The following is a 24,333-nucleotide window of genomic DNA, read 5'->3' on the forward strand; positions in this document are numbered from 1 at the left end:
CCTCTCGGTCCGCTGCTCTTCTGCGTGAGTGACTGTGAGATACGAGTCACTTTCATCTTCTGCTCTGATTCCAGATATGCCTTTGGGTAATGTGCGTTTCACAGTATATGTACTCCTAAGTGTGCGCACACAAGCTTCTGGAAGCCTCACTGCTCTTGATGACCAGCCATGTGAAATCATCCTTTCTGAATGAGCCTATACGCTTAAATGGGATTGAAAGTGCAACTAATCTTGTGCAGTTTTGTTTTCAGTTTTCACAAACCTTCGGCGAACACAAAATTCAGGTTCTTCCACCATATTTACAGCCACCCCGACAGATTTGCAGAAGAAAATTATCCACATTCACAGTGAAACATGATGATTGGTGTGACATTAAACATTCATGACTAAAGACAACAAGCTTCAACACGTCTGCACGAGCTCGGCGTCACTGTCAGGTAATGATGCCTCAGAGCAGGATGAGACAATAACACAACACCCCTCTGTGACTCAGCAAGCTCAAACAAGGCAACATATTGCTGCCACACTTGTCATAATTGAGGAAATCAGTGTTTACCTTCACAGGCGCTACTACTAATGTTCAAAGCGTAAAAACACAGATATGGTTTGGTAGCTGGGCCACATTCATGAATGAAAATGTTTGAATTAGTGCAGCTCAAAACTGGCTGTTAAAAAAAAAAAAAAAATCAGTGGGCTTGTCAAGCCTAACATTAAGGGCCCTATCACACACCTGGGGCAAAGCAGTGCCTAGCGCAACATAAGTGTCAACATAAGCTGGTTTACAACCAAGAAGTTGTCAATTTCATGCCCAGTGCCCCATGTTGTACAAATAGCAAATGCACGTGCTCATCCGTGCACCCACAGGTGTGTTAGTCTTAAGCGCGGTGCTGAAGGTAGCAGAAACTACATCCTTTCAGAGAATCCTTGGATACTGCTGGAAGGATTTTGTATCAAATGAGCGGGTGACGCAGAGAGTATAAGATAAGGAGTATCCCTTGTATTGAGATGGAGCATCAGCTTCAAAAATTTGGCCATGTGGCACTTTTCTTTGTGTATTATCTAGCACATAGGTGCCTGAGCGTTGAAGACCCCAGTGACTGGAGAAGGCCTAGGCAATGCCAACGCTTCACCTTGCTGCTGCAGATAGATCGTTATTTTACAGAGCTGGGCTGGCTTTTGGGTTCCATCTTATGGTTTCAACTCAGGCTTCTGAGCGTAGAACCCACCCATTTGTAATTTCTGTACACTTGCATACATACTCACACATGGACAGAGACTGAAAACATGTTCCCATCTCCCCCGTACCCCTTCCCGTCCTCATCCCACACCCCATCCCGGCCCCCACTCACGCCACTCCCTTCCCCCTCTGGGGTGCTGCACAGTTTTAGCTGCTGTAGGTCCCCGTTCTACCCCAAGCTGGCGGTGGGGCGACTACATGTTGCTGCGGCTCCCCCCACACTCACATCGCCTCAATTCGGAAAACGGACTGTTTCAAGTTTAGTGCACATAAACTATGTCAAATGTATATGTGCTGTCTTAATTCTGATGTGTGCCATTATTACGGTAAACAAGCAATAATTGTGGATTAATTGCTGTATCTTGTCTGTGGTAATTTGAGTGTGGACGTAATCTCATTGTTGTTGCACTCGTGTAATGACAATGACAATAAATCTCATCCATCCATCCAGATTTGCTGTGTTCTCTCTATTGGAAAGAAATGTAAATATGAATGAACTCGGTGTCAAACTATAATGCAGCTCTCTCAAACCTTGAAGTATAATAAATTAAAAACAAAGAAGTGACACTTTAAGTACATAATCATTGTTACAACTCAAATCCATTGGGCAATGAGCATAACTAAAAACAAAACCACATTTTCCACTGCAGCAGCTGTGTGGAGCAAATGCCTTCATTGTGTAATGTTCACACTCTCACATTGCTCAATGCATGTATGAATCTGTGACTGATTCCACACATAAATAAACGTCAAGTTTCAAGAGATCTAGAGGAGTCATCGGAAGTCACGTCCTCTGTATCACTTCCTGTGCCAGAAGATATCAGGTATTAAGAGTCAGTAGTAGCAGCTGAGTGTCGCACTTTGTCAAAAGCGCCCCAATTGGTAAATGTATCAAAATTAAATGTGGAACTCTCTATCTGTACATGTAAACACAGCAAGGATAACTTCTGGAGAGTCGGTCAACAGTTAATCTTCAACCCGTCAAAAAGATGTAGGTTAGGACTGTATTAACACATGATCCGTCTTTCTCAAATAGACAGTTGTCTATCAGAACTCAAATTTGCATAGTGCAGTTATTAACACATTCATGCATTTTATAATTACTTCTGACATACAATTCTGGTGAAATTATTAAATTAATATAAGGACTAATTAATATGTGTCACATCCACCCAAACCAAAATGACCAGTGCTAACTTCTAATACAGAAGCAGCACTGAAGATAATAACAACAAGAACTTTATTTATGTCACATGTTCAATGCCTGTAGCCTCAGTAGAGAGAGACACTGACAACAAAAAAAAAGAAAAAAGAAAACACTGAGCTGTATTGTTGGACTCGGTTGGTTCAATGACACCTCTATGCACTGGTTAATACTTAGCCTTAAACTGCACGCTGTCCTCATTTTGCTTTAGAATGTGGAGGCATTCTCACAGCCATGACTAGAATATGTTCAGCACTTCTGGAAGAACATGTATTAACAGATGAGTCCATCCACAATAGCTACTATTGCCCTAACTTAGGCAGTTAAAGTGTTCTCCAATTTGTTTTGTCAGAAACATTACGTAGATATTTTTTTTTTTTGGGGGGGGGGGGGGGGGGGGGGTCCTTAAGGCACTTTTTATTGACAAATAACAGACCTGCAGTTCCTGAATGTTTTATCAGTAGGGATGGGTATCGAGAACCAGTTCCTTTCGGGTATCGTTAAGAAATGATTTCATCCACCGACATCAATAACCTTTTTACTTAACGATTCCCTTATCGGTCCTTCAGAGTGGCTGTTGTTTTTGGGGGTGTTTGTCAGGAAAATTATAATTTCTCTACATTGATTACAGATCCTGCAGCGGGTCTGTAATCAACTTTTCTGCAGCGTGGCTTTGCTTTGAACCTTGAACCAATAGAAGCAGTGATTCGCAGATTGAAGCAGTGCTTTGATCATTGCTTCGTTGATTAATTTTTTTCTTTCGCTTTCCCCCGCTAAAACCCTAAAGAGCATATGACTGTGTGTATTATTTACCTTTTTTATGTTAAACCGACCTGTTATGGTTTTCTGAAACAGTTGATAGATGTATTTTATAACTTAATAACGGGACCGATGCTAACACATTAGCATGTCTATGGCAATTTCAATGTTAAAGTTAGCATTAAGCAGTTGCAGCTGTCAAGTGTTTGTTGTCGTAAACGAGGCAAATGTATTACAAATTGTAATATTTTTTTAATTTATTTTTGCTTATATATTAATAATAATAGCAAGCACAACAATAATAGTAATAATAACTAATCTAATGATTATATACAATTTTAGAGAAAGAGACAAAAAGAACCTGAATAAAAACACAACAGAAAATATAAAACCAACTAACAATGAACATACATAAATAAATAAATACATACATACAGAAATAAATAAGTGTTTCCTGTGAACACCTAGTGACTCTTACACCTGTATTTCATCCTTGTCTTATTTAAGTTTAATGACAGTTGTTTCGGTCAAACCGTATTTCAATGTGTTAATTTCTTCGGTGATTTCCTCCAGAACTATCTGCCAAGCTAGAAAACTGCTGCATCCTAGTAAGAGCAAAATACTAGTGGAATGAATATGAATAAGGAAAGTTTTGCTTTTTTTTCTCACCAAAATGGATGCTGCACTCACTGCAGTTTATTGTCTGGAATAGTCCCAGATTGCATTTCAGAGCTTCTAGAATTCAAACATTTTCGTGCAGGTGGTGTTGGGGGTAATTTTGGGTTTCAGCTTTTTTTGTTTTTCACCACTTTCACCCCGATAAGAGAATAAGGAGTGTTACTGTCGCTTTAAGGACGGCCCCCAGCGGCTGTGGGGCGCGCTACGCTCCGAAACCGCCATCGACAGGCTGAACGACCATTTCTTTTCTAAACGGATGGCTGTCTGGATCCGTGACCATCGTGTGCCATTTCTCTGGTTATCACAAGAGCTGGACATCAACCATTTTCCGGCAGATTTCACTTTTAACAAGAGATTTTGTCATGGAAAGCCGAGCGGAGGCTTCGCGCATCACGATGGATTCGCTACTGGAGCGAGACAAAACCACCTCCGTTTTGGTCTCAGAGGATGGCTTTGAGATGGCGTTCAGACAGCTGTTTTTCCATCGAGTGATTATCCGAGAAATTGTGGATGTGCCTGGACATGCCAGAACATGTCCCGTGAGGCTTCATCACGGCGCTGCTGTGCGCCATGCGGCACCGCCGCGACACGCGAAGCCTCCGCTCCTCTTTCCATGACAAAAACTCCTGTAACAGTGGAATGTGCCGTTCATTTCCAAACTGGACGCTGTGTTTTATCCAGGACGTCGTCTGACTAGCACAGGAATTGTGAAAAGATGTGGACATCAGCACATTTTCGGCACATTGAGACAGACGTGCGGAGGAATTCCGCGCGTCGCGGCGGTGTCGCATGGCGCACAGCAACGCCGTGATGAAGCCTCACGGGACATGTTCTGGCATGTCCAGGCACATCCACAATTTCTCGGATAATCACTCGATGGAAAAACCACCGACAGCTGTCTGAACACCATCTCAAAGCCGTCCTGTGAGACCAAAACGGAGGTGGTTTTGTCTCGCTCCAGTAGAGAATCCATCGTGATGCGTGAAGCCTCCGCTCGGCTTTCCATGACAAAATCTCTTGTTAAAAGTGAAATCTGCCGGAAAATGGTTGATGTCCAGCTCTTGTGATAAACAGAGAAATGGCACACGATGGTCACGGATCCAGACAGCCATCCGTTTAGAAATGAAATGGTCGTTCAGCCTGTCGATGGCGGCTTCGGAGCGCGGAGCGTCCCACAGCCGCTGGTGGCCATCCTTAAAGTGACAGTAACACTCCTTATTCTCTACCAAGCCCGTAACATTTTCACCGAAAGCCAGATAAATTTTTCTAATGGTTTCCAGCTGCCAGTCTCTAACAGTTTCTGAAAAAATTCTGATGGGAAAAAAGCCCAAATCATTCTGCCATTTCCTGACAATGAAAATCCGACGAGGGGCTGGACCACTCCTCACTCAAAGCCTGCTCACAAGCGAATGACGCAACCGAAAGGCATGGAAAAACTCACGCATGCGCACGAGGGTTCAAGCTTGTCTGATGCAATCACACGTGATTCAAATCCATATGGTTTTTGAAAAAAATAATAAGGTCAGATACTTTTCTAATAGACCTCGTATGGTAAGAAAAACCTCCATCTGGCATTTTTTGATGATGAGAAGAGGGTGACCATCTGCTTTGAATATACTACTAATAACAAAACAAAGAACAACAAAGAAATGTTACACATGCAACCAAATACTTAGTCCAGTGGTCGCATGAACCAACTGTCCAGACAATCAAAATATCATGCAACCATGAAGTGGAACACAATTTGGATTATGATAGTCAGCTGGCAGTTCGGTTCCTTAGAAACATTCCCTAAAGATCCATATAATTCCCCAAAGTCCTCCATATGTCCACATGCAGTCCCCTGACCTCTAGTATTGCTGGTCCTCTCACAGTCCAATGAAGGTATGGCCAAACCATACGAACAGTAGATCCTAGCATCCACGCCTTTCTCAACATCCCAGCAATGGTCGGTAAGGCGATCCACACTCACAGACAGCAAACTGACAGAAGCGCCCATTCACCCTATTGAGGTTTCAAATCCCACAAAATCTCAGAGTTTGACGCTCTGTGAGATGTCATTAACATTGAGAACTGCACTGAGTCGGGCTGTTAAGGCTACAATTTAACCGCTGCACACGGACAACATCATTATCATCGCAATATAAAACTCTTTGTATATTGTGCCTAAAACTCTCGTGAATATATTCTGTGGGTTTATAGATGTTGTTATTGTCTTTGTTTTATGTAAACATGAGAGAAGCTCAGGTTGTTTCTTTGTTATTTACAGTGGGAGTTGATGTGAGCCGCGATCGCTTCCTCTTCATGTCATTTTGGGGGAAAGTGAAGTTTGCTCTTTAACGTCCTGCTTACTGTCCTTTACAACACTGTTTATCCTGTTTTTTCCAGAGTTATATATATGTCTGAAATTCGGTCTGCATTTATGAAGTTCCACGCAGGTTAAACGCAGCAGACAGAATATTTTGAATATTTGTTTTAGCAAGTTTTCAGGCTCTCATGCATGCAGTCTCTTATTAACGTGATGAACGGCATAAAAAAATGACATTTTGGTAGTATAACGTTCATTTGCAATTGTTGTCTTGTGGTTTCTACATGTTGTTTAGACTGCAGCAACTCTCTGGCGCGCAAGGGATTATGGGATATCTTGAATGAATGGTGGTGGTCCTAAGTACATTCTTTGTTATATTATTTATCAAACAGTCAGTTGCATTTTCTGGTTTTCCATTCTACATTATTTTAAACATAATATGCAATCTTTAGGTTTCGAGTTTTGGGACCAAGCCAAAGCTTTGCATTTTGGTGCAGAGCGATGTCATCATGTTCTAACATCTTACAGGCAACTAATCAATAATAGTTAGCTGCAGCCCTTATTGCTTAAACTTTAAATTATTATAACACTGTAATTACCAGGTTAGGATTCACCAACACGGTCATTTGTAGAAACTGGGGAAGCAGTTTGGGGGCCAGTGTGTTCTGGATGAGGACAATAAACCCACTCAGGAGCCTGAGGACAAAGCTGTGCATTAATTAGAAAGCGTAAACATGAGCCAAGCCTTTAAAGCCGTAAAGTTTAGACTTAATGGGAAAGTGGGACACGCTTTGTGTGGGTGATTTTTCTTCCAAAGAGTATGAACGAAAGTGGACAAACGACGGTGGGTGACTCTGTTGTCGGTCAGAACCTTTTGTTTATCGTTTTCCTGACGTCACGCAGACTCGTTGTGTAAAAACCGTTCGGTTTAAACGATAAGAGTTTGAGGCACTTACCTCGACGCGGAACGATGCGCAGCCTTTGAGAAACTCCTTTATGTTGCTCAAACACTCGCCGTCGTTCTTGGGTTCTTGGTAAATCTGAAAAGAACCGAGACGCCGGTTAGACAAACTCCTCCGCCGTTCCGCCTCCCACACTGCGGCTCTCCCGCTGCTTATTTGCGTTTAAACGTGTCCTGTTTGAGACACATTTGTATTGCATTCTCCCTGACACCGGGACCGTGACACTGAAGGACACTGAACAGTTAAAAACAAACAAAAAAAATCTTAAGAGAAGAAGCGGACGAAGCTTTGGTAGTTATTGGGTGGAGGGAAGTGACGTCAGCAAGGAGGAATACTCTACGTTGTGGCGTGTTGGTTCCGGGGTGTCACCAGAGGGGGCGCTGATGAGTTCCTTGCTGCAATCACTGTGGAGCTAAATCAAGGCCAAAAGTTTTGTAATATGAAAATAAAAAAAGATTGAAAAAATAAATTTTGAAACTGAAATTAAAGTTTTGTAATCTGAAAATAAAAAAAGATTGAAAAAATAAATTTTGAAACCGAAAATTCAATGTTTGTTCTTGAATTTTATAATCATTTAAAAAATATCAAAATAAAAATAAGTGTAAGATATATATTTTTCAGTTTAAATACATTTTTGATTCAGCTCTATTTTTTGATCAAGTAATTTATTTTCATTCATATTTCTTTTTTGCACCTTCAGATCTTTTTTTCACTTTCAGATCTTATTTTTTCAGTTTCAAACTTTTGGGCCCGTTCTGGCATGGGAGGGCGTGGCTTCGATTGAGAGGGGCGTGGAATTGTGAGTGACAGCAGAGCAATCAGTCCTCATATGATGATGCTTTCAGGAAAATCACCCTCCCAAACCCTGACAGCAGTTTTGGCTGCAATCAACTGATCACTGATTTTTAAAAAAAACTGATCAATGATTTTTACCTGGAAAAAAAAGAAAGATTTTTACACGAGACCATGTCTGTTCTCAACATAAATCCAGTCCTATTACTGCCAGAGTCTTCAGTATTCAAAGATGGCTAACCTAATTTTAAGAGGTTAAAAAGTTGCGTTCTGTTTCATTGTTCTGTTTTTTGTTTTGAATGGCAGGAGTGACAGCCAATCAATGGCAAGTCTCTGTAAAACCGCTTCATTTATGTGTTTATGTTTCACATATATTCTGTAAAAGCTAGCGAGAAATAAACATTTCAAAAACTGAAAACACTGTTTCTGGAACCTAATAACACCAATGAATTAATTTACAAGACATTTAGCAGATGTTGCATCACAGGCTAGCTGCAACCCATTTTGTTTGTGTCTAAATATAACCTTTTTGTCATATATTATGCAAAAGCTAGCGAGAAATCAACATTTCTAAAACTGAAAATGCTGTTTTTGTGACCTGAAAACACCTCTGGAGTGATTTACAAGACATTTCATGGACGTCAGCGTGCATGCTAACTTCTGCTAACTCAAATCTAGAACTGCCGCTCTTGCCAAAACCTCATAAACATGAATATTGTTTATGATTGATTGATTGATAGAGGGGGTTTATTGAGCATGTACAAATTGTAAGTACGACAATAGGATCTTAATAGTTAATGTAAATTATATATATATATATATATATATATATATATATATATATATATATATATATATATATATATATATATATATATATATATATACTTTGCACTGGGATACCAATTAAACAACTGCAAATTATAAAGAAGACCGTGCTCATATATGGCCAGGGCATTTTAGCATCACATTATATTTACAACTCTTCCAGTCTTCAAACTAACAACAAAATAATGGTAGCAACCTATAAAAAATCAAATATGTGGCAAATGTAGTTCCCCTCATACTAGTAGAGGTACCTGTCTTCGCTCAGGTGAAGAGTAGTTAACAAGTTTTAAGGGTTTTTCATAAAATTAATTAATTAATTAATGCAAGCACGTCACTGGAATCAATATTGTGGTTTTCGGCTATAAATAAACAACAACACTCAAAGTTGAGTCTTTTAAAAGCACTGAATGATTTTTCTAAAACTATCCAAAGTTGTGCTGTTTCCTCATAGTGTTAAGCTATTTAATGTACATTTTTGATTTCATTTTATTGTTTCATGTTCTGTATTGTATTGACTTATAATTATTAATGCCGTGATTCCACAGACTTGTGGTGGCGGTATACGCACCTTTAAAGCTGGTTTGCAATCTGCTGATAAACACACAGAAGAAGAAGATGTTTTATTTGTTTATAAGTTTATTTTCAGACTATGGCTGACGACCTGACCAAGGTGAGCACCTTAAAGCAGTGATTAATGGTTGATGCAACTGTTCATGTCTTGAAAATGATGTCATCTTTTCAAAGTTAATAGCATCACATAGTCCGAAGCTAAAGGCTAACATTAGCATGACCGAATGGCTGCTTTGTGAGTATTTTATTACAAATATCTGTAACAATGGTTTGTTGTGTGGTTAGCTGGCATAATGGATCAATGAAGAAGTATGTGCATGGCTTTTGGTGTCAGCGTAAACAGACAGAAAGCCACTACGCCAAGAACACCACCTTCACTACGGACAAACATACAGACACATAGCCACACACATAAAGCAGTGCTGTCAACCGTCCCATATTGGGCGGGACAGTCCCGGTATTCCTCCCTGTGTCCCGTATGAGTGTGTGCGTGATGGCCATTAGTTCTGCAAGTGTGTGGGTCCGGGCACGCCCCAGACCCCCGTAGTTACACTTTGTGCCCTTGGTGCTCGTGGCCACGTGTGGGTGTCCCACATTGGTAAATTCAAACGTATGAGACGGCTACAGTGTATAGGATTTCGTGCCATCTAGTGGTGAGGTTGCAGAATGCATTATGCCATCATGTGTCATGATATTGCTTCCTTCCACCTTATTGCTTATTTGGCAACATGGATTTGTATGTATGAGCCTCTATTTCACAAAAAAATGAGGGTTCTCAAACTGTTTAGCCTGCACAACCAGCACACAGTGTATATGGGAGCAGCTCCTGATGTAAAGTAAGTCCCTTCGGCTGCTCCCTTGTTTGCACTCAGGGTCGCCACAGCAAATCCAAGGTGGATCTGCATTTTGAATTGGCACAGGTTTTATGCAGGAAGCCCTTCCTGACGAAACTCCACTTCACATGGAGAAATGTGGCAGGGGTGGGATTTGAACCGGGAACCTTCTGCACTGAAACCAAGCGCACTAACCACTTGGCCACCACCCCTGTCTTTTTTTAAATTCAGTCTTCCAGTCATGCAAATTGCAAAACTTAGTCAAAATACAGTGGGGGGAAAAGTATATAGTCAGTCCCTGATTGTGCAAGTTCTTCGACTTAGAAAGATGAGAGAGGTCTGTAATTTTCATCATAGGTAAACTTCAACTATGAGAGACAAAATGAGAAAAAAAATATCCAGGAAATTACATTGTAGGATTTTTAAAGAATTTATTTGTAAATTATGGTGGAAAATAAGTATTGATCCGTGTTAAGGGAAGAATGAACGGGGCCATGTATCATGAGATTTTAAGCCAAAACCTCCTTCCATCAGTGAGAGCATTGAAGATACAACATAGCTGTTATTTCTACCTGGTTCTTTTTATGTAGAATTCTGCCTCTTACCAAAAACCAAACCACTGTATTCCTCATTTTGAGTTTATTCAAGGTCACGTTAGAAACCAGGCCCGGGACCCTCACAGACAGTGTCCATCTTGTGAAAGGCCCCTAAAATGAGTCATACAACACTTTTTATACCTTGTGGGTGTTAACATTGGTGTGGTTTAGTCTCACATTTCTAATGCTACTGGCTCTCACCAACAGGGGGAGCTCTCCCTGTGTCTGAAACTTGGACAGATAATAGAGTAAAACTTAACATATTTCTCAGAACTTCCAGACAAATAACACAAATACTTAATAGCTAACATCAAACAAAGAATTAGCACAGATATTATCTAACAGCAGGGTCTTCCAGCATGACAATGATCCCAAACACACCGCTCGGGCATGAAGGAGTGGCTCTGTAAAAAGCATTTCAAGGTCCTGGAGTGGCCAAGCCAGTCTCCAGACCTCAACCCCATAGAAAATTTGCTGAGGGAGTTGAAAGTCCGTGTTGCCAGGGACATCACTGCTCTAGAGGAGATGTGCATGGAGGAATGGGCCAAAATACCAGCTACAGTGTAGGCAAACCTGGTGAAGACTTACAGGAAACGTTTGACCTCTGTCATTGCCAACAAAGATTATGTTACAAAGTATTGAGTTGAACTTTTGTTATTGACCAAATACTTATTTCTCACCATAATTTACAAATAAATTATTTAAAAATCCTACAGTGTGATTTCCTGGATTTTTTGTTTCTCATTTTGTCTCTCATAGTTGAGTGTACCTGTGATGAAAATTACAGACCTCTCTCATCTTTCTAAGTAGGAGAACTTGCACAATCATGGACTGACTAAATACATTTTTACCCCACTGTATGTCCCTTTGGAGCTACTGTATCAACATGGCGCTGCGGTATAGCGACCTCCATGAGGTAGCCTGCTCCTGCGTATATATTAAGGGTTCATTCTAAGCTTGTGAACCCACATTGATTCATAATTCCCTCTGCATCTGGTCTGCTTGAGGTTTCTTCCTCAGTATCATCAGAGGAAGTTTTTCCTTGCCACTGTTGCCTGTGCGCTTGTAAGGTTGATAAGGTTAGACTTTGCTTGTGTGAAGAGACTTGAGGCAGCTTTGTTGTGATGTTGTGCTATACGATAATATTAACTAAATTGAAATGATGTTGAATTATGCACTAATGAACATCTGTTCATTTGTGCATAATTAGCCATTGATGTTTGTCTACTGCACTCCTCCAAGGAGCGGCTTCTAGCATTATCTTCCCTACACACAAGACAATCCATACTATTCTCGTTTTTGGTCCCCCAATAGGGGAATGAGCTATACTATCAGAGCAGGGGTGTCCCTCCCTACTTTCAAGAAGCACTTCCAAAAGTACCTCCTCTCCTAACATCTCCAACAACCCTAACATGACTAACTCACACTAACCGTGCACTCCTTTTCTCTCTCTACCTTTCACTGCCTTCTCAAATTTGAGTCTCTGGTATCAGCTTACATTTTTGCATGATGACTCCATGGTTTGCATGTTATGTAAAGATGGTATTCACTATTATACTGAAGCCTCCTTTCAACTGTAGCTTGATTGCAATTTTTCACTTGTAAGTTGCTTTGGATAAAAGTATCAGCTAAAGTGAATGTAATGTAATGTGCAAACTGAAACACTCAAATAAATCCGTTTTGGTCACCGCTGAAGAGGCATTCTATGTCATAATCAGTGTCCAGGAGCACGAGGAGGATCTCTTCAGACCTCACTAAATGTAAATAAACTTTTTAAGATGAACATTTTTTTGGACAGTAACTGCAAACAAACTAGAATCATACTTTTTTCTGTTCTTGTTTTGCATGTTTGAAAATTCTTTGTTGTACTTTGTCTATTTGATCTTTCTTATTGTTAGAATGGCCTAAGCAGTGGGTCACCCAACCGAGTCTGGTCTGCTTGAGATTTCTTCCTCAGAGAAGGCTTGAAAGAGCTTTTTCCTTACCACTGCTGTTGCGACCTAATCGCGGATAAACAGTTGACATATATATGTTGCCACATAGGCAACAGTGGTAAGGGGGCTACTCAGGGTGTTTGGTAAGGTTAGACCTGACCCTTGTGAAGGGCCTTCGGGCAACTTATGTTGTGATTTGGTGCTATATAAATAAACTTATTTGCCTGCCTCGCAGCAAAAAGGTTGTGGGATTGCTTCCCACCTGGTCCTTTCTGTGTGGAGTTTGCATGTTCTCCCTGTGTTTGTGTGAGCTGTCTCCAGGGGCTCCAGCATCATGCCAAATTTGTCCCACTGTGAGATCTCGCAAAGCTTTGAACACTGCAAAATAGCTCTGAACATGCCAGATTCGTCCCCCTCACTCCTCTGTCAATCATGAAGCGAAGTAAAAGTTGTAAACGCTGCATTCTTCTTACTTGAGCAAGGAAATGTAAACTCCGTTTCCCAGGCATTGTGTTGCCTCAAAGACAGTCAAATGAATCAAAATGACTGTTCTGGTGACTCTACGTGCACACATGTGAGATTTGGCCGGGCGTGCATGTGCAGTACCAAATATCGGGACAGATTTTGCAAGGGACAGATGTGGCACGATACCGGCTTTCCTCTCACTTCCAAAGACATTGGTGACGTCCGTCGGTGTGCATGCAAGTGTGAATGTGTTTGTCTGTCTATATGTGGCCCTTCGACAGACTAGTGTCATATCCAGGGCGTACCCTGCTTCACACCCTGTGACTGCTGGGATAGATGCGAAAAGCGGCGTGCAAGTTTCCGGTAAAGACGAGAGCAACGGCAGGCACAGAAGGTGCCCATTTTTTGAGTGATTCCCCCAAAATAACTGGTCTGAAAAGAAAGAAAGTGGTTCATACAGGTCATTTTTGTGCTGCTCCATTGTGCAACAGCTTATTTGGGAAGGATATATTGCTTGAGATCAAGAGATTATACTATAGAGTCCCATGCAAAGAACCACAGAGATTACAACAATTCTCAGAGCAAACCGGAAATTGTTCCTTGCGGATCTCTGACAGAAATTGAGTACTCAAGATGTTGCAATATTTCAAAATGCAAAGCCATTAGATATTTATCTCAACATTTTGATTATTGTATCAAAATAGTGAAATAATTAAACCAAACTTGTTTTAAAAATGAAGTATGCAATAACATGTATTACATTAAAATATTAGTGTTCATTGTTTCATTTAAAATTAATTAGGACAATTTTTACATTTATTGACAATTTTTATATTGCTGACAATTTTTGGATTTCTGGGCAATTTTTTATATATTTCTAGGCATGCATGATGCATTTTACGTACTAGTGTACACGTTTTATCACACTAATAAATGAATTATGAATAATTAAATTACTCGCCCGAAATGTCATGGAAAAGTGGGGTGTAAAAATGTATTTTATTTTATTTATTTATTTCAGTCTTAATTTTATGTAGGTATTTGCTGTCATTATGGATCACTAACACAGAATCCGTTATTTTGTGGCAGAAGGACCTGTCTGTCTGCAGCGCGTGGTTGCAGACGCAGGCGCAATTGCTCTTTGCGAGAAGCGTTCTGAGGTTTTAATGTTGACGGACACAAACACTGCGCTGTTTCTTTAAATCAGAACATCGCTGCGCCTTTGCAGTCAATGGCGGCCCAGTCTTATGTTCTGTGTGCACCAGGCATCCTGATGTGCGCTGTCAAAGTCCCACATAAAACCCACTGTACTGGATTAAAGAGCAATTTAACGCCGGGAGGCTGCAGTAAAACATGTCAAACAGGGCCTCCAGTCTGAACACAACAAAGAATATTGATCCATCAACGGAATATCGGATGCTGCGTGTTTTTACGCACTGGAAACGGCAGCAGCTTTTTTTTTTCTGTTCTTATTTTACGCGCTGTGCACTGACATGTGCAGCAGCACGGTGCCGTTTTCGTAGACAATAACCCGGGTTGCAGTTGACCTATAAAAGACGTCGCCTCATGGACTACTGGGCAGAAAGAGAAGCCAGACAGCGAAACGCATCGGTGACACGGTTCCGCGCTGCGCACAGACACGCGGGTTGTTTTTTAAATCTATTTATTTATTTTTATTTATTTATTTATTTTGCTTACTTTTTCCGTGGAGCCCGGGCTGAGACGCTCCAGCAGTCTACATAAAACCACCCCATCCTTGAGGGAGGTCTGCAGAAACGCTTCAGGATCCGAGATGGTCTTCTTTGGCGATTCCAGCACCCCGAGCGTAATCAGCCATGTAACCGTCTGTTCCGCCGAATTCATGTCCAGTCACAGCGGATTCGATGCAACAAAGCGGCTGTTTGCGCGTCAGCGGCCTCGGCGAAGCGTTAAAACAGAAACATGATTAATCCGAGGTGATGCGGGAGGCGCGGACGAGGAGCGGAGGCAGCAGGAGAGCCTCCGCCTCGGTGGATAAGGATGACGGCTGCCTTGTGGAAATTCAGCAGGTCTGGTTTCCTCCCCCCCGTGCGTGTTGTTGGCTTTTTTTTTTTAACCCCCTTAACCTGTCAAGCGCGGTCGGCTGTGATGCGCCAAGGCAGTGCACTGCAAGCGCGTCACAGCTGCCAGCCACGCGCCCTCTGGATGACATCACGCACAGTGACAAGTCAGTCCGACCATTTAAGACATCATTTGATTTTGTGAAAGCTGCTGTCTGTGGCAGCTTCAAAATAATAATAACTAGTAATAATAAAAGCCGTTATTATAATCAAGGTTGGGTAGGATTACTTTGAAATGCAATTATGCCAAATCTTGTGAAATATTCTTATATTTTGAAAGACTTTTTTCTAATTTTTTGGAGCTGTAGGCCATAATTATCAAAAATATATGTAATGAGTCTGTATATATATATATATATATATATATATATATATATATATATATATATATATATATATATATATATATATATATATATATATATATATATATATATATAAACTAACTTAGAATACTGAACTCATGATATTCTAATTTGGTGAGATGCAGTACCCTATATTTTGTGTTTCTTAAATAATTGATGAAGTCCAATATATAATCCATTACTTGGAAATGTTCTTGTTTTTGGAAATCTGCACTCTTCTTATCCTAAATGTGTTGACTGACTAGTAAATTGTGTGCAAACATGTTGTCTTAAACTACGCTGTACTGAAGTTATTCCACATGATGAAAACAGACAAAGATTACATTAACGTAGACCAAGCTTCCCACCTGTGGCCTTTCTGCTTGCATGTTCTCCCTGTGTGCACCTGGGACGTGGAGAAGACCGTCTGGGAGGCCCTGGCACGGAGCCCGGACCCCGGAACTGGGCCGAAGAACAAACTCTACGTCCCACCAGAGGCCAGGGCTGCTGTCTTGGATTTCTGTCACGGTTCTAAGCTCTCCTGTCATCCGGGGGTGCGAAGGACCGTGGCAGTGGTCCGGCAGCGCTTCTGGTGGGCATCCCTGGAGGCCGACGTCCGGGAATATATCCAGGCCTGCACCACCTGTGCCAGGGGCAAGGCAGACCACCTGGTCCACCATGTCGTCCGTCTGCATGGGATACCCACCGACATCGTCTCTGATCGTGGTCCCCAGTTTTCCTCACACGTTTGGAGGAGCTTCTGCCGGGAACTGGGGGCCACCGTGAGCCTCTCGTCCGGGTATCACCCACAGACCAATGAACAGGCGGAACGGGCTAATCAGGAACTGGAGCAAGCCCTGCGCTGTGTGACGTCCGCACACCCGACGGCCTGGAGTGAACATCTGGCCTGGATCGAGTATGCACATAACAGCCAGGTGTCCTCTGCCACTGGCCTCTCCCCATTTGAGGTGTGTTTGGGGTATCAGCCCCCATTGTTCCCCTTGGTGGAGGGAGAGGTCGGTGTGCCCTCGGTCCAGGCCCACCTGCGGAGGTGCCGACGGGTGTGGCGCTCGCCCGTTCTGCCTTGTTGAAGGCCCGGACGAGGGCGAAGACCCATGCAGACCGCCGGTGGTCCCCGGCCCCTGCTTACCGGCCCGCGCAGGAGGTGTGGCTATCCACAAAGGACATCCCTCTCCAGTTGGACTCCCTGAAGCTCAAGGACAGGTACATCGGACCTTACAAGATCCTAAAAATCCTCAGTCCTGCCGCAGTGAAGCTCCGACTCCCAGCTTCACTGCGGATCCACCCGGTTTTTCACGTGTCACGAATCAAACCTCACCACACCTCACCCCTCTGTGCTCCCGGACCGGCGCCGCCTCCTGCCCGGTGCGCCGGCTCCTGGACGTCTGTCGGATGGGCCGCCTGGACTGGGAGGGGTATGGCCCTGAGGAACGCTCCTGGGTGAAGAGGAGCTTCATCCTGGATCCGGCCCTCCTGGCCGATTTCTACCGCCGCCACCCGGACAAGCCTGGTCGGGCGCCAGGAGGCGCCTGTTGAGGGGGGGGTCCTGTTGTGTGGGCCGCCTGAAGAGGAGGTACTGCTGGCCCACCACCAGAGGGCGCCCTGCCTGAAGTGCGGGCTTCAGGTACGAGAGGGCGCTGCTGCCACGGACACAGCCGGGGGTGACAGCTGTCACTCATTATCTCTTGACAGCTGTCACCCATCTACTCTACATCATCTCACTCCATAAAGACCGGACATCATCTCCACCTCGTTGCCGAGATATCATCTACCTGTGAAGGTAATATCCTCAGCCAGAAACTAACTGTGTCCTAGTCTGAATTCATTTTGCAGCTGCTTTCCTGTGGAGTGCCTTATCAGTGAGGTTGGCGTAATCCGCGACGGCTTCGCTTCACACCCCAACCAGATAAGTGTTTGACAGGAGCTGCACAAGTGTGTGTTAGAGGTGGAGGTGACTTTCCACCTTCTGACTGTTTTTGTTACTGGGTGTGCACACACCCACGTCTCATTGTTTGTGCTCCTCGCCAGCAGTACCAGATCCGACAGTCGGGGACGGTGATCACCTGGGAATTCGGGACTTGGCGGCTCCAGTATTCACCGGGTTCTGTGGCGGTGGAAATCGTGTGGTTCCGGCTCTTCTCAGGACAGACGTCTTCTATCCTCAAGCCTGCCCACACGTCACTTTTGTGGATTGACTGCTATTAGATTCTGTGATTGTCTGTATATTCGTTGTGCACATTCACAACATTAAATTGTTACCTTTTGGCTCATCTATTGACCGTTCATTTGCGCCCCCTGTTGTGGGTCCGTGTCACTACACTTTCCCCAACAGCACCTGTTATATTTTGTCTTTATGCGTTTGTAGAGGTTGTGTGCATGTTTATTTTATTTTCAAGATGACTGTTTAACATCTGTCAAGGCACAACAGATAAAAAATCATCATTGGGTTAACTTTGACTCATTTACAGTCATTTTTCTGTTGTTTCATGAATGTTGTCCCTATTAAATCAATAAATGGAAACAATCGTATTGGAGTTTACCATATTGTATGATAACTGCAACACACCACAATTAATTTATTGTCCATTCATTCTGTTTTTTGTTTGTTTGTTTGTTTTGGGGTTTTTTACTCTGCATATTCCTATTAAACGCAAAGGAGACAGGGAAGTCTGTTTAATCTGGTCTGAATTTAAGTTAAAATAAAAATAATCCTATAGACCCACAACGGGGAACTTTGCCATGTTACAGCAGCAAAGGGATAGTTACAGAACAATTACGCAAAGCATGCTAAGTAATAGGTAAGAGAAAATAATTACAAAAAAAAAAAAATGCAAGTCAAGTACTGTGCAGGAATAACAACAATATATAGAGTAAATACACTATTTACAAGCAGAAAAAAACAGTTAAAATTACTGCTTGGTATTATTGCACATGAATTATCAAGTAATATTGTACATGAGTGTCCAAGTATTGTTGCACAACTTGGCGTAAAACATAGGGTGTGTATTAAATCATATCAGTGTATCATAGAGTAAAATAACGTAATCTTACAGTACTAGTCACTGGTTGTGTAATGTAAAGTAAACCTTCACTTCTCCCTCTGGCCACATGGTGGGGCTCTCTGCCCACTCTAAATTCTTTTGAAAGCAATCTGCATTTATGGACTCAGACAAGCTGCTTCCACTTCATGCAAAGTGTGAACACCATCAGGGTATGACGCACCTCTAGGTGACCTAGCTGTACACAAACTGAGCTGCACACTGAGGAAGCAGCAGCAGGTTCGGTCCCACTAACAAACTCTATCATCTACAGCGATGAGCACTCAGGAACAGCGGCGGCTCCAGGAGGTTTTTCTTGGTGGGTCGATGTGACGATATGAGTATTTAGTGGTGGGGCAGCATAATTGGGAGTACATGGACAAATATGTATTTTAATGTGAACTTCAAGTGCCTTGTTCTTAGAAGTTATTTCAAACATACAGTCCAGTCCATAACTATTTGGACAGTTGTGCATGTTTTTAAATGTTTGTTTTTGTAAACCACCACCATGGATATGACATATAACAATCAATATGCACTTATAGTGTAGACTTAGCTTTAAGTCAAGGGGTTTTGTTGTGAAAGTGTAGTGACACGGACCCACAACAGGGGGCGTAAATGAACGGACAATGAAAGGGTCGAATATAAACACTTTACTGTTGTGAATGAGCACAACCACAACACAGAGGAATGTGAAATTTTGCAAACAGTCAATTACAAGGGTGACGTGTGGGCAGGCTCGAGGATAGAAGACGTCTGTCCTGAGATGAACCGGAACCACACGATTTCCTCCGCCACCCAACCCGGAGAATACTGGAGCCGCCAAGTCCCGAGTCCCCAGGTGGCCACCGTCTTCGAAAGTTGGATCTGGTACTGCTGGCAAGGAGCAGAGACAATAAGATATGGGTGTGTGCACACCCAGTAACAACAACGATGGAGAGTCCACCTCCACCTCTAACACACACTTGTGCAGCTCCTGTCTCAACACTTATCTGGGGGGGTAGTAAGACGAAGCTGTCGCCGGTCACACCAATCTCCAGATAACACTCCGCAGGAAAAACAGCTGCAAAAACAAGTTCACTAAACAAAGTCAATATGACACAGATCAAGGCTGAGAACGTTACCTTAACGGGTCGACAATATCTCGGCAATGAGGTGGAGATGACGTCCGGGTTTTATGGAGTGAGATGATGAAGTATGGATGGGTGACAGCTGTCAGGAGATAATGAGTGACAGCTGTCACCCCTGGCTGTGTCCGTGGCGGCAGCGCCCACTCATGCCTGAAGCCCGCACTTCAGGCAGGGCGCCCTCTGGTGGTGGGCCAGCAGTACCTCCTCTTCTGGCAGCCCACACAACAGGACCCCCCCTCAACGGGCGCCCCCTGGCGCCCGACCAGGTTTATCGGGGTGTCGGCGGTAGAAATCGGCCAGGAGGGCCGGATCCAGGATGAAGCTCCTCTTCACCCAGGAGCGTTCTTCGGGTCCGTACCCCTCCCAGTCCACCAGATATTGGAACCCCCGGCCCATTCGACGGACGTCCAGGAGCCGGCGCACTGTCCAGGCCGGCTCCCCGTCAATGATCCAGACAGGAGGCGGCGCCGGACCGGGAGCACAGAGGGGTGAGGTGTGGTGTGGTTTGATCCTGGAGACGTGGAATACCGGGTGGATGCGCAGTGAAGCCGGGAGTTGGAGCTTCACTGCGACAGGGCTGAGGACCTTGAGGATTCTGAATGGTCCGATGAACCTGTCCATCAGTTTCAGGGATTCCACTTGAAGCGGGATGTCCTTCGTCGACAACCACACCTCCTGCCCGGGCTGGTATGCAGGGGCCGGGGACCGAAGGTGGTCTGCATGGGCCTTGGCACTTGTCCGGGCCTTCAACAAGGCAGAACGGGCAGTGCGCCACACCCGACGGCACCTCCGAAGGTGGGCCCGGACCGAGGGCACACCGACCTCTCCCTCCACCACGGGAAATAATGGGGGCTGGTACCCCAAACACACCTCAAATGGGGAGAGGCCGGTGGCAGAAGACACCTGGCTGTTATGTGCATACTCGATCCAGGCCAGGTGGTTACTCCAGGCCATCGGGTGCGCGGATGTCACACAGCAGAGGGTCTGTTCCAACTCCTGGTTGGCCCGTTCTGCCTGTCCGTTCGTCTGTGGGTGGTACCCGGACGAGAGGCTCACGGTGGCCCCCAGTTCTCTGCAGAAACTCCTCCAGACTTGAGAGGAAAACTGGGGACCACGATCCGAGACAACATCAGTAGGTATCCCATGCAGACGGACGACGTGGTGGACCAGGAGGTCTGCCATCTCCTGGGCCGTCGGGAGCTTCGGGAGGGCCACGAAGTGGGCCGCCTTGGAGAATCGGTCCACTATCGTGAGGATGGTGGTGTTGCCCTGGGACGGTGGGAGGCCCGTGACAAAATCCAGGCCGATGTGGGACCAGGGGCAATGAGGCACAGGAAGCGGTTGGAGCAGTCCTTGGGACCTCCTGTGGTCAGCCTTGCCCCTGGCGCAGGTGGTGCAGACCTGGATGTACTCCCAGAAGTCGGTCTCCATAGATGCCCACCAGAAGCGCTGCCGGACAACTGCCACAGTCCTTTGCACCCCTGGATGACAGGAGAGCTTGGAACCGTGACAGAAGTCTAGGACCGCAGCCCTGGCCTCTGGTGGAACGTATAGTCTGTCCTTCGGTCCAGTTCCCGGGTCCGGGCTCCGTGCCAGGGCCTCCCAGACGGTCTTCTCCACGTCCCAGGTGAGGGTGGCCATGATTGTGGACTCCGGAAGGATGGGCTCCGGTGGATCCGACAGCGCAGTTTTGACCTCGTCTTCGTGTACCCGGGACAAGGCATCCGATCTCTGGTTCTTGGTCCCGGGGCAATAGGTGATCCGGAAGTCAAAACGCCCGAAGAACAGTGACCAGCGGGCTTGCCTGGGGTTCAGCCGCTTGGCGGTCCTGATATACTCCAGGTTCCGATGGTCAGTGAAAACCGAGAACGGCACAGACGCTCCCTCCAATAGGTGTCTCCACTCCTCAAGAGCCTCTTTCACCGCAAGGAGTTCTCGATTGCCGACGTCATAGTTCCGTTCAGCCGGGGTCAACCTGCGAGAAAAGTAGGCACACGGGTGAAGAACCTTATCAGTCTCTCCGCTCTGGGATAGCACAGCTCCTATCCCTGAGTCAGAGGCGTCCACTTCAACCACAAACTGGCGGCTAGGGTCGGGCTGCACCAAAACTGGCGCAGTAGAGAATCGTCATTTCAGCTCCTTGAACGCGGCTTCGCACCGATCCAACCAGGTGAAGGGGACTTTTGGAAAAGTCAGGACTGTCAAGGGCTAACTACCTGACTGTAGCCCTTAATGAACCTCCTATAGAAAATTGCAAAGCCGAGGAACTGTTGCAGCTTCCTACGGCTTGTTGGTTGGGGCCAATCTCTCACCGCTGCAACCTTGGCCGGATCAGGGGCGACGGAAGCGATGGAACTCGCACTTCTCGCCCTTCACAAACAACCGGTTCTCCAACAACCGCTGCAGAACCTGACATACATGCTGGACATGAGTCTCAGGATCCAGAGAAAAGATGAGTATGTCGTCCAGCTTGGAACGTCGCGGGGGCATTGGTGAGGCCGAACGGCATGACCAGGTACTCAAAGTGACGTAAGGGGGTGTTAAATGCCGTCTTCCACTCGTCTCCCTTCCGGATCCGAACCAGGTGGTACGCATTCCTAAGATCCAACTTCGTAAAGATTTTGACTCCATGCAGCGGGGTGAACACGGAATCTAACAACGGCAACGGGTATCGGTTGCGAACCGTAATCTCATTCAGCCCCCGTAATCGATGCATGGACGGAGTCCGCCATCTTTCTTGCCCACAAAAAAGAAACCTGCACCCATCGGGGAGGTGGAATTCCGGATCAGCCCAGCAGCTAATGAGTCCCGGATGTAGGTCTCCATTGATTCGCGCTCAGGACGTGAGAGGTTGTACAGCCTGCTGGACGGGTACTCAACGCCCGGGATCAAATCAATGGCACAATCGTACGGACGGTGCGGGGGAAGGGTGAGTGCCAAATCCTTGCTGAAGACGTCAGCGAGATCGTGGTACTCAACCGGCACCGCCGTCAGATTGGGAGGGACTTTGACCTCCTCCTTAGCCTGTAAACCGGGAGGGACCGAGGATCCTAAACACACCCGATGGCAGGTTTCGCTCCACTGAACCACCACCCCAGACGGCCAATCAATCTGGGGATTGTGCTTCAGCAGCCACGGGAAACCCAAGATCACGCGGGAGGTAGAAGGAGTTACAAAAAACTCTATCTCCTCCCGATGATTTCCAGACACCACCAGAGTTACTGGCTGTGTCTTGTGCGTGATTAAAGGGAGAAGGGTGCCATCTAGTGCCCGCACCTGCAGTGGCGAAGGGAGCGCCACCAGAGGGAGCCCTACTTCCCTAGCCCATCTGCTGTCTAGCAGATTCCCTTCCGACCCCGTGTCCACCAGTGCTGGGGCTTGAAGGGTTAAATCCCCGCTCAGGATTGTAACTGGGAGTCGGGTGGCAATATGTGTGTGTCCCACGTGAATGTTATGACCCCCCCCCCCTTATCCCAGTCTCTAAGGGCGAGTGTTGTCGTTTTGGCTGTTTGGGGCAGTTTTTCTGTATGTGCTCTTTTGAGCTGCAGAGAAAACACTCCCCGCGGACCAGCCTCCTCATTCTGTCATCTGTTCTCATTTTGGCCCTGTGCGTATCCCTAGCAATGTCAGCAGGGGGAGCTGTAGCCACACGGAGCGTTGAGGCTGTGGATCGTGGGGAGGGCGGAACCTTTTCGGGCCCAGAAGGGAGAGGGACGGCGCGTACCCGGTCACGTCCTTCTTCTCGCTCCCGACGGTGTTCCTCCAACCGATTGTCTAACCGTATAACGAGATTGACAAGCCCATCTAAATCCCGCGGTTCTTCCTTCGCTACCAGGTGCTCCTTCAGGACCGACGACAGTCCGTTTATGAAGGCGGCGCGGAGCGCAACGTTATTCCAGCCGGACCTCGCAGCCGCGATGCGGAAGTCGACTGCATACTCGGCTGCGCTCCGGCGCCCCTGTCTCATTGACAGCAGCACTGTTGAAGCAGTCTCTCCTCTGTTAGGGTGATCAAACACCGTTCTGAACTCCTCACAAATCCAGTATAAGTGGTAAGGAGCCGTGAACTTTGCTCCCAAAGCGCTGTAGCCCAAGCGCGTGCCTTACCACGAAGCAAGTTAAATACATAAGCCACCTTACTGGCGTCAGACGCGTACATTACGGGACGTTGTGCAAAGACGAGCGAACACTGCATAAGAAAGTCCGCGCACGTCTCCATACAACCCTCGTACGGCTCTGGGGGACTTATGTATGCTTCAGGGGATGGTGGGGGGGTTCGTTGAACGACCAGTGGAACATTTATATCCGGCACCGGGTCGGCAGGAGGAGGAGCCGCAGCAGCGCCCTGATCGCGTGCTTCCACCTGTGCGGTGAGAGCCTCCATCCTGCGATTAAGGATGACGTTTTGCTCGGTCATCAAATCCAGCCGAGCGGTAAAGGCGGTGAGGATTTGCTGCAACTCACCGAGCACGCCTCCTGCAGAAGCCCGTGCACCCTGCTCTTCCATTGGCTGTCCAACAGATGGGTGACGCCCCT

General features: G+C 45.5%; 1 protein-coding gene across 1 annotated transcript in view; it reads right to left on the bottom strand.

Moving 5' to 3' along the window:
* Positions 1–15,252, bottom strand: part of arhgef7a (Rho guanine nucleotide exchange factor (GEF) 7a) — a 52,597-nt gene extending 37,345 nt beyond the window's left edge. The window contains 2 exon segments of the mRNA XM_034185874.1: positions 7,143–7,226; positions 14,865–15,252. Of these exon segments, the coding sequence (XP_034041765.1) occupies positions 7,143–7,226; positions 14,865–15,029 (249 nt within the window). The 5' untranslated portion in view covers positions 15,030–15,252.
* Between the last annotated feature and the right edge of the window lie 9,081 nt (positions 15,253–24,333).

The sequence above is a fragment of the Thalassophryne amazonica genome, chromosome 14 (assembly GCF_902500255.1).
Source record: "Thalassophryne amazonica chromosome 14, fThaAma1.1, whole genome shotgun sequence".
Taxonomy (NCBI): Eukaryota; Metazoa; Chordata; class Actinopteri; order Batrachoidiformes; family Batrachoididae; genus Thalassophryne; species Thalassophryne amazonica.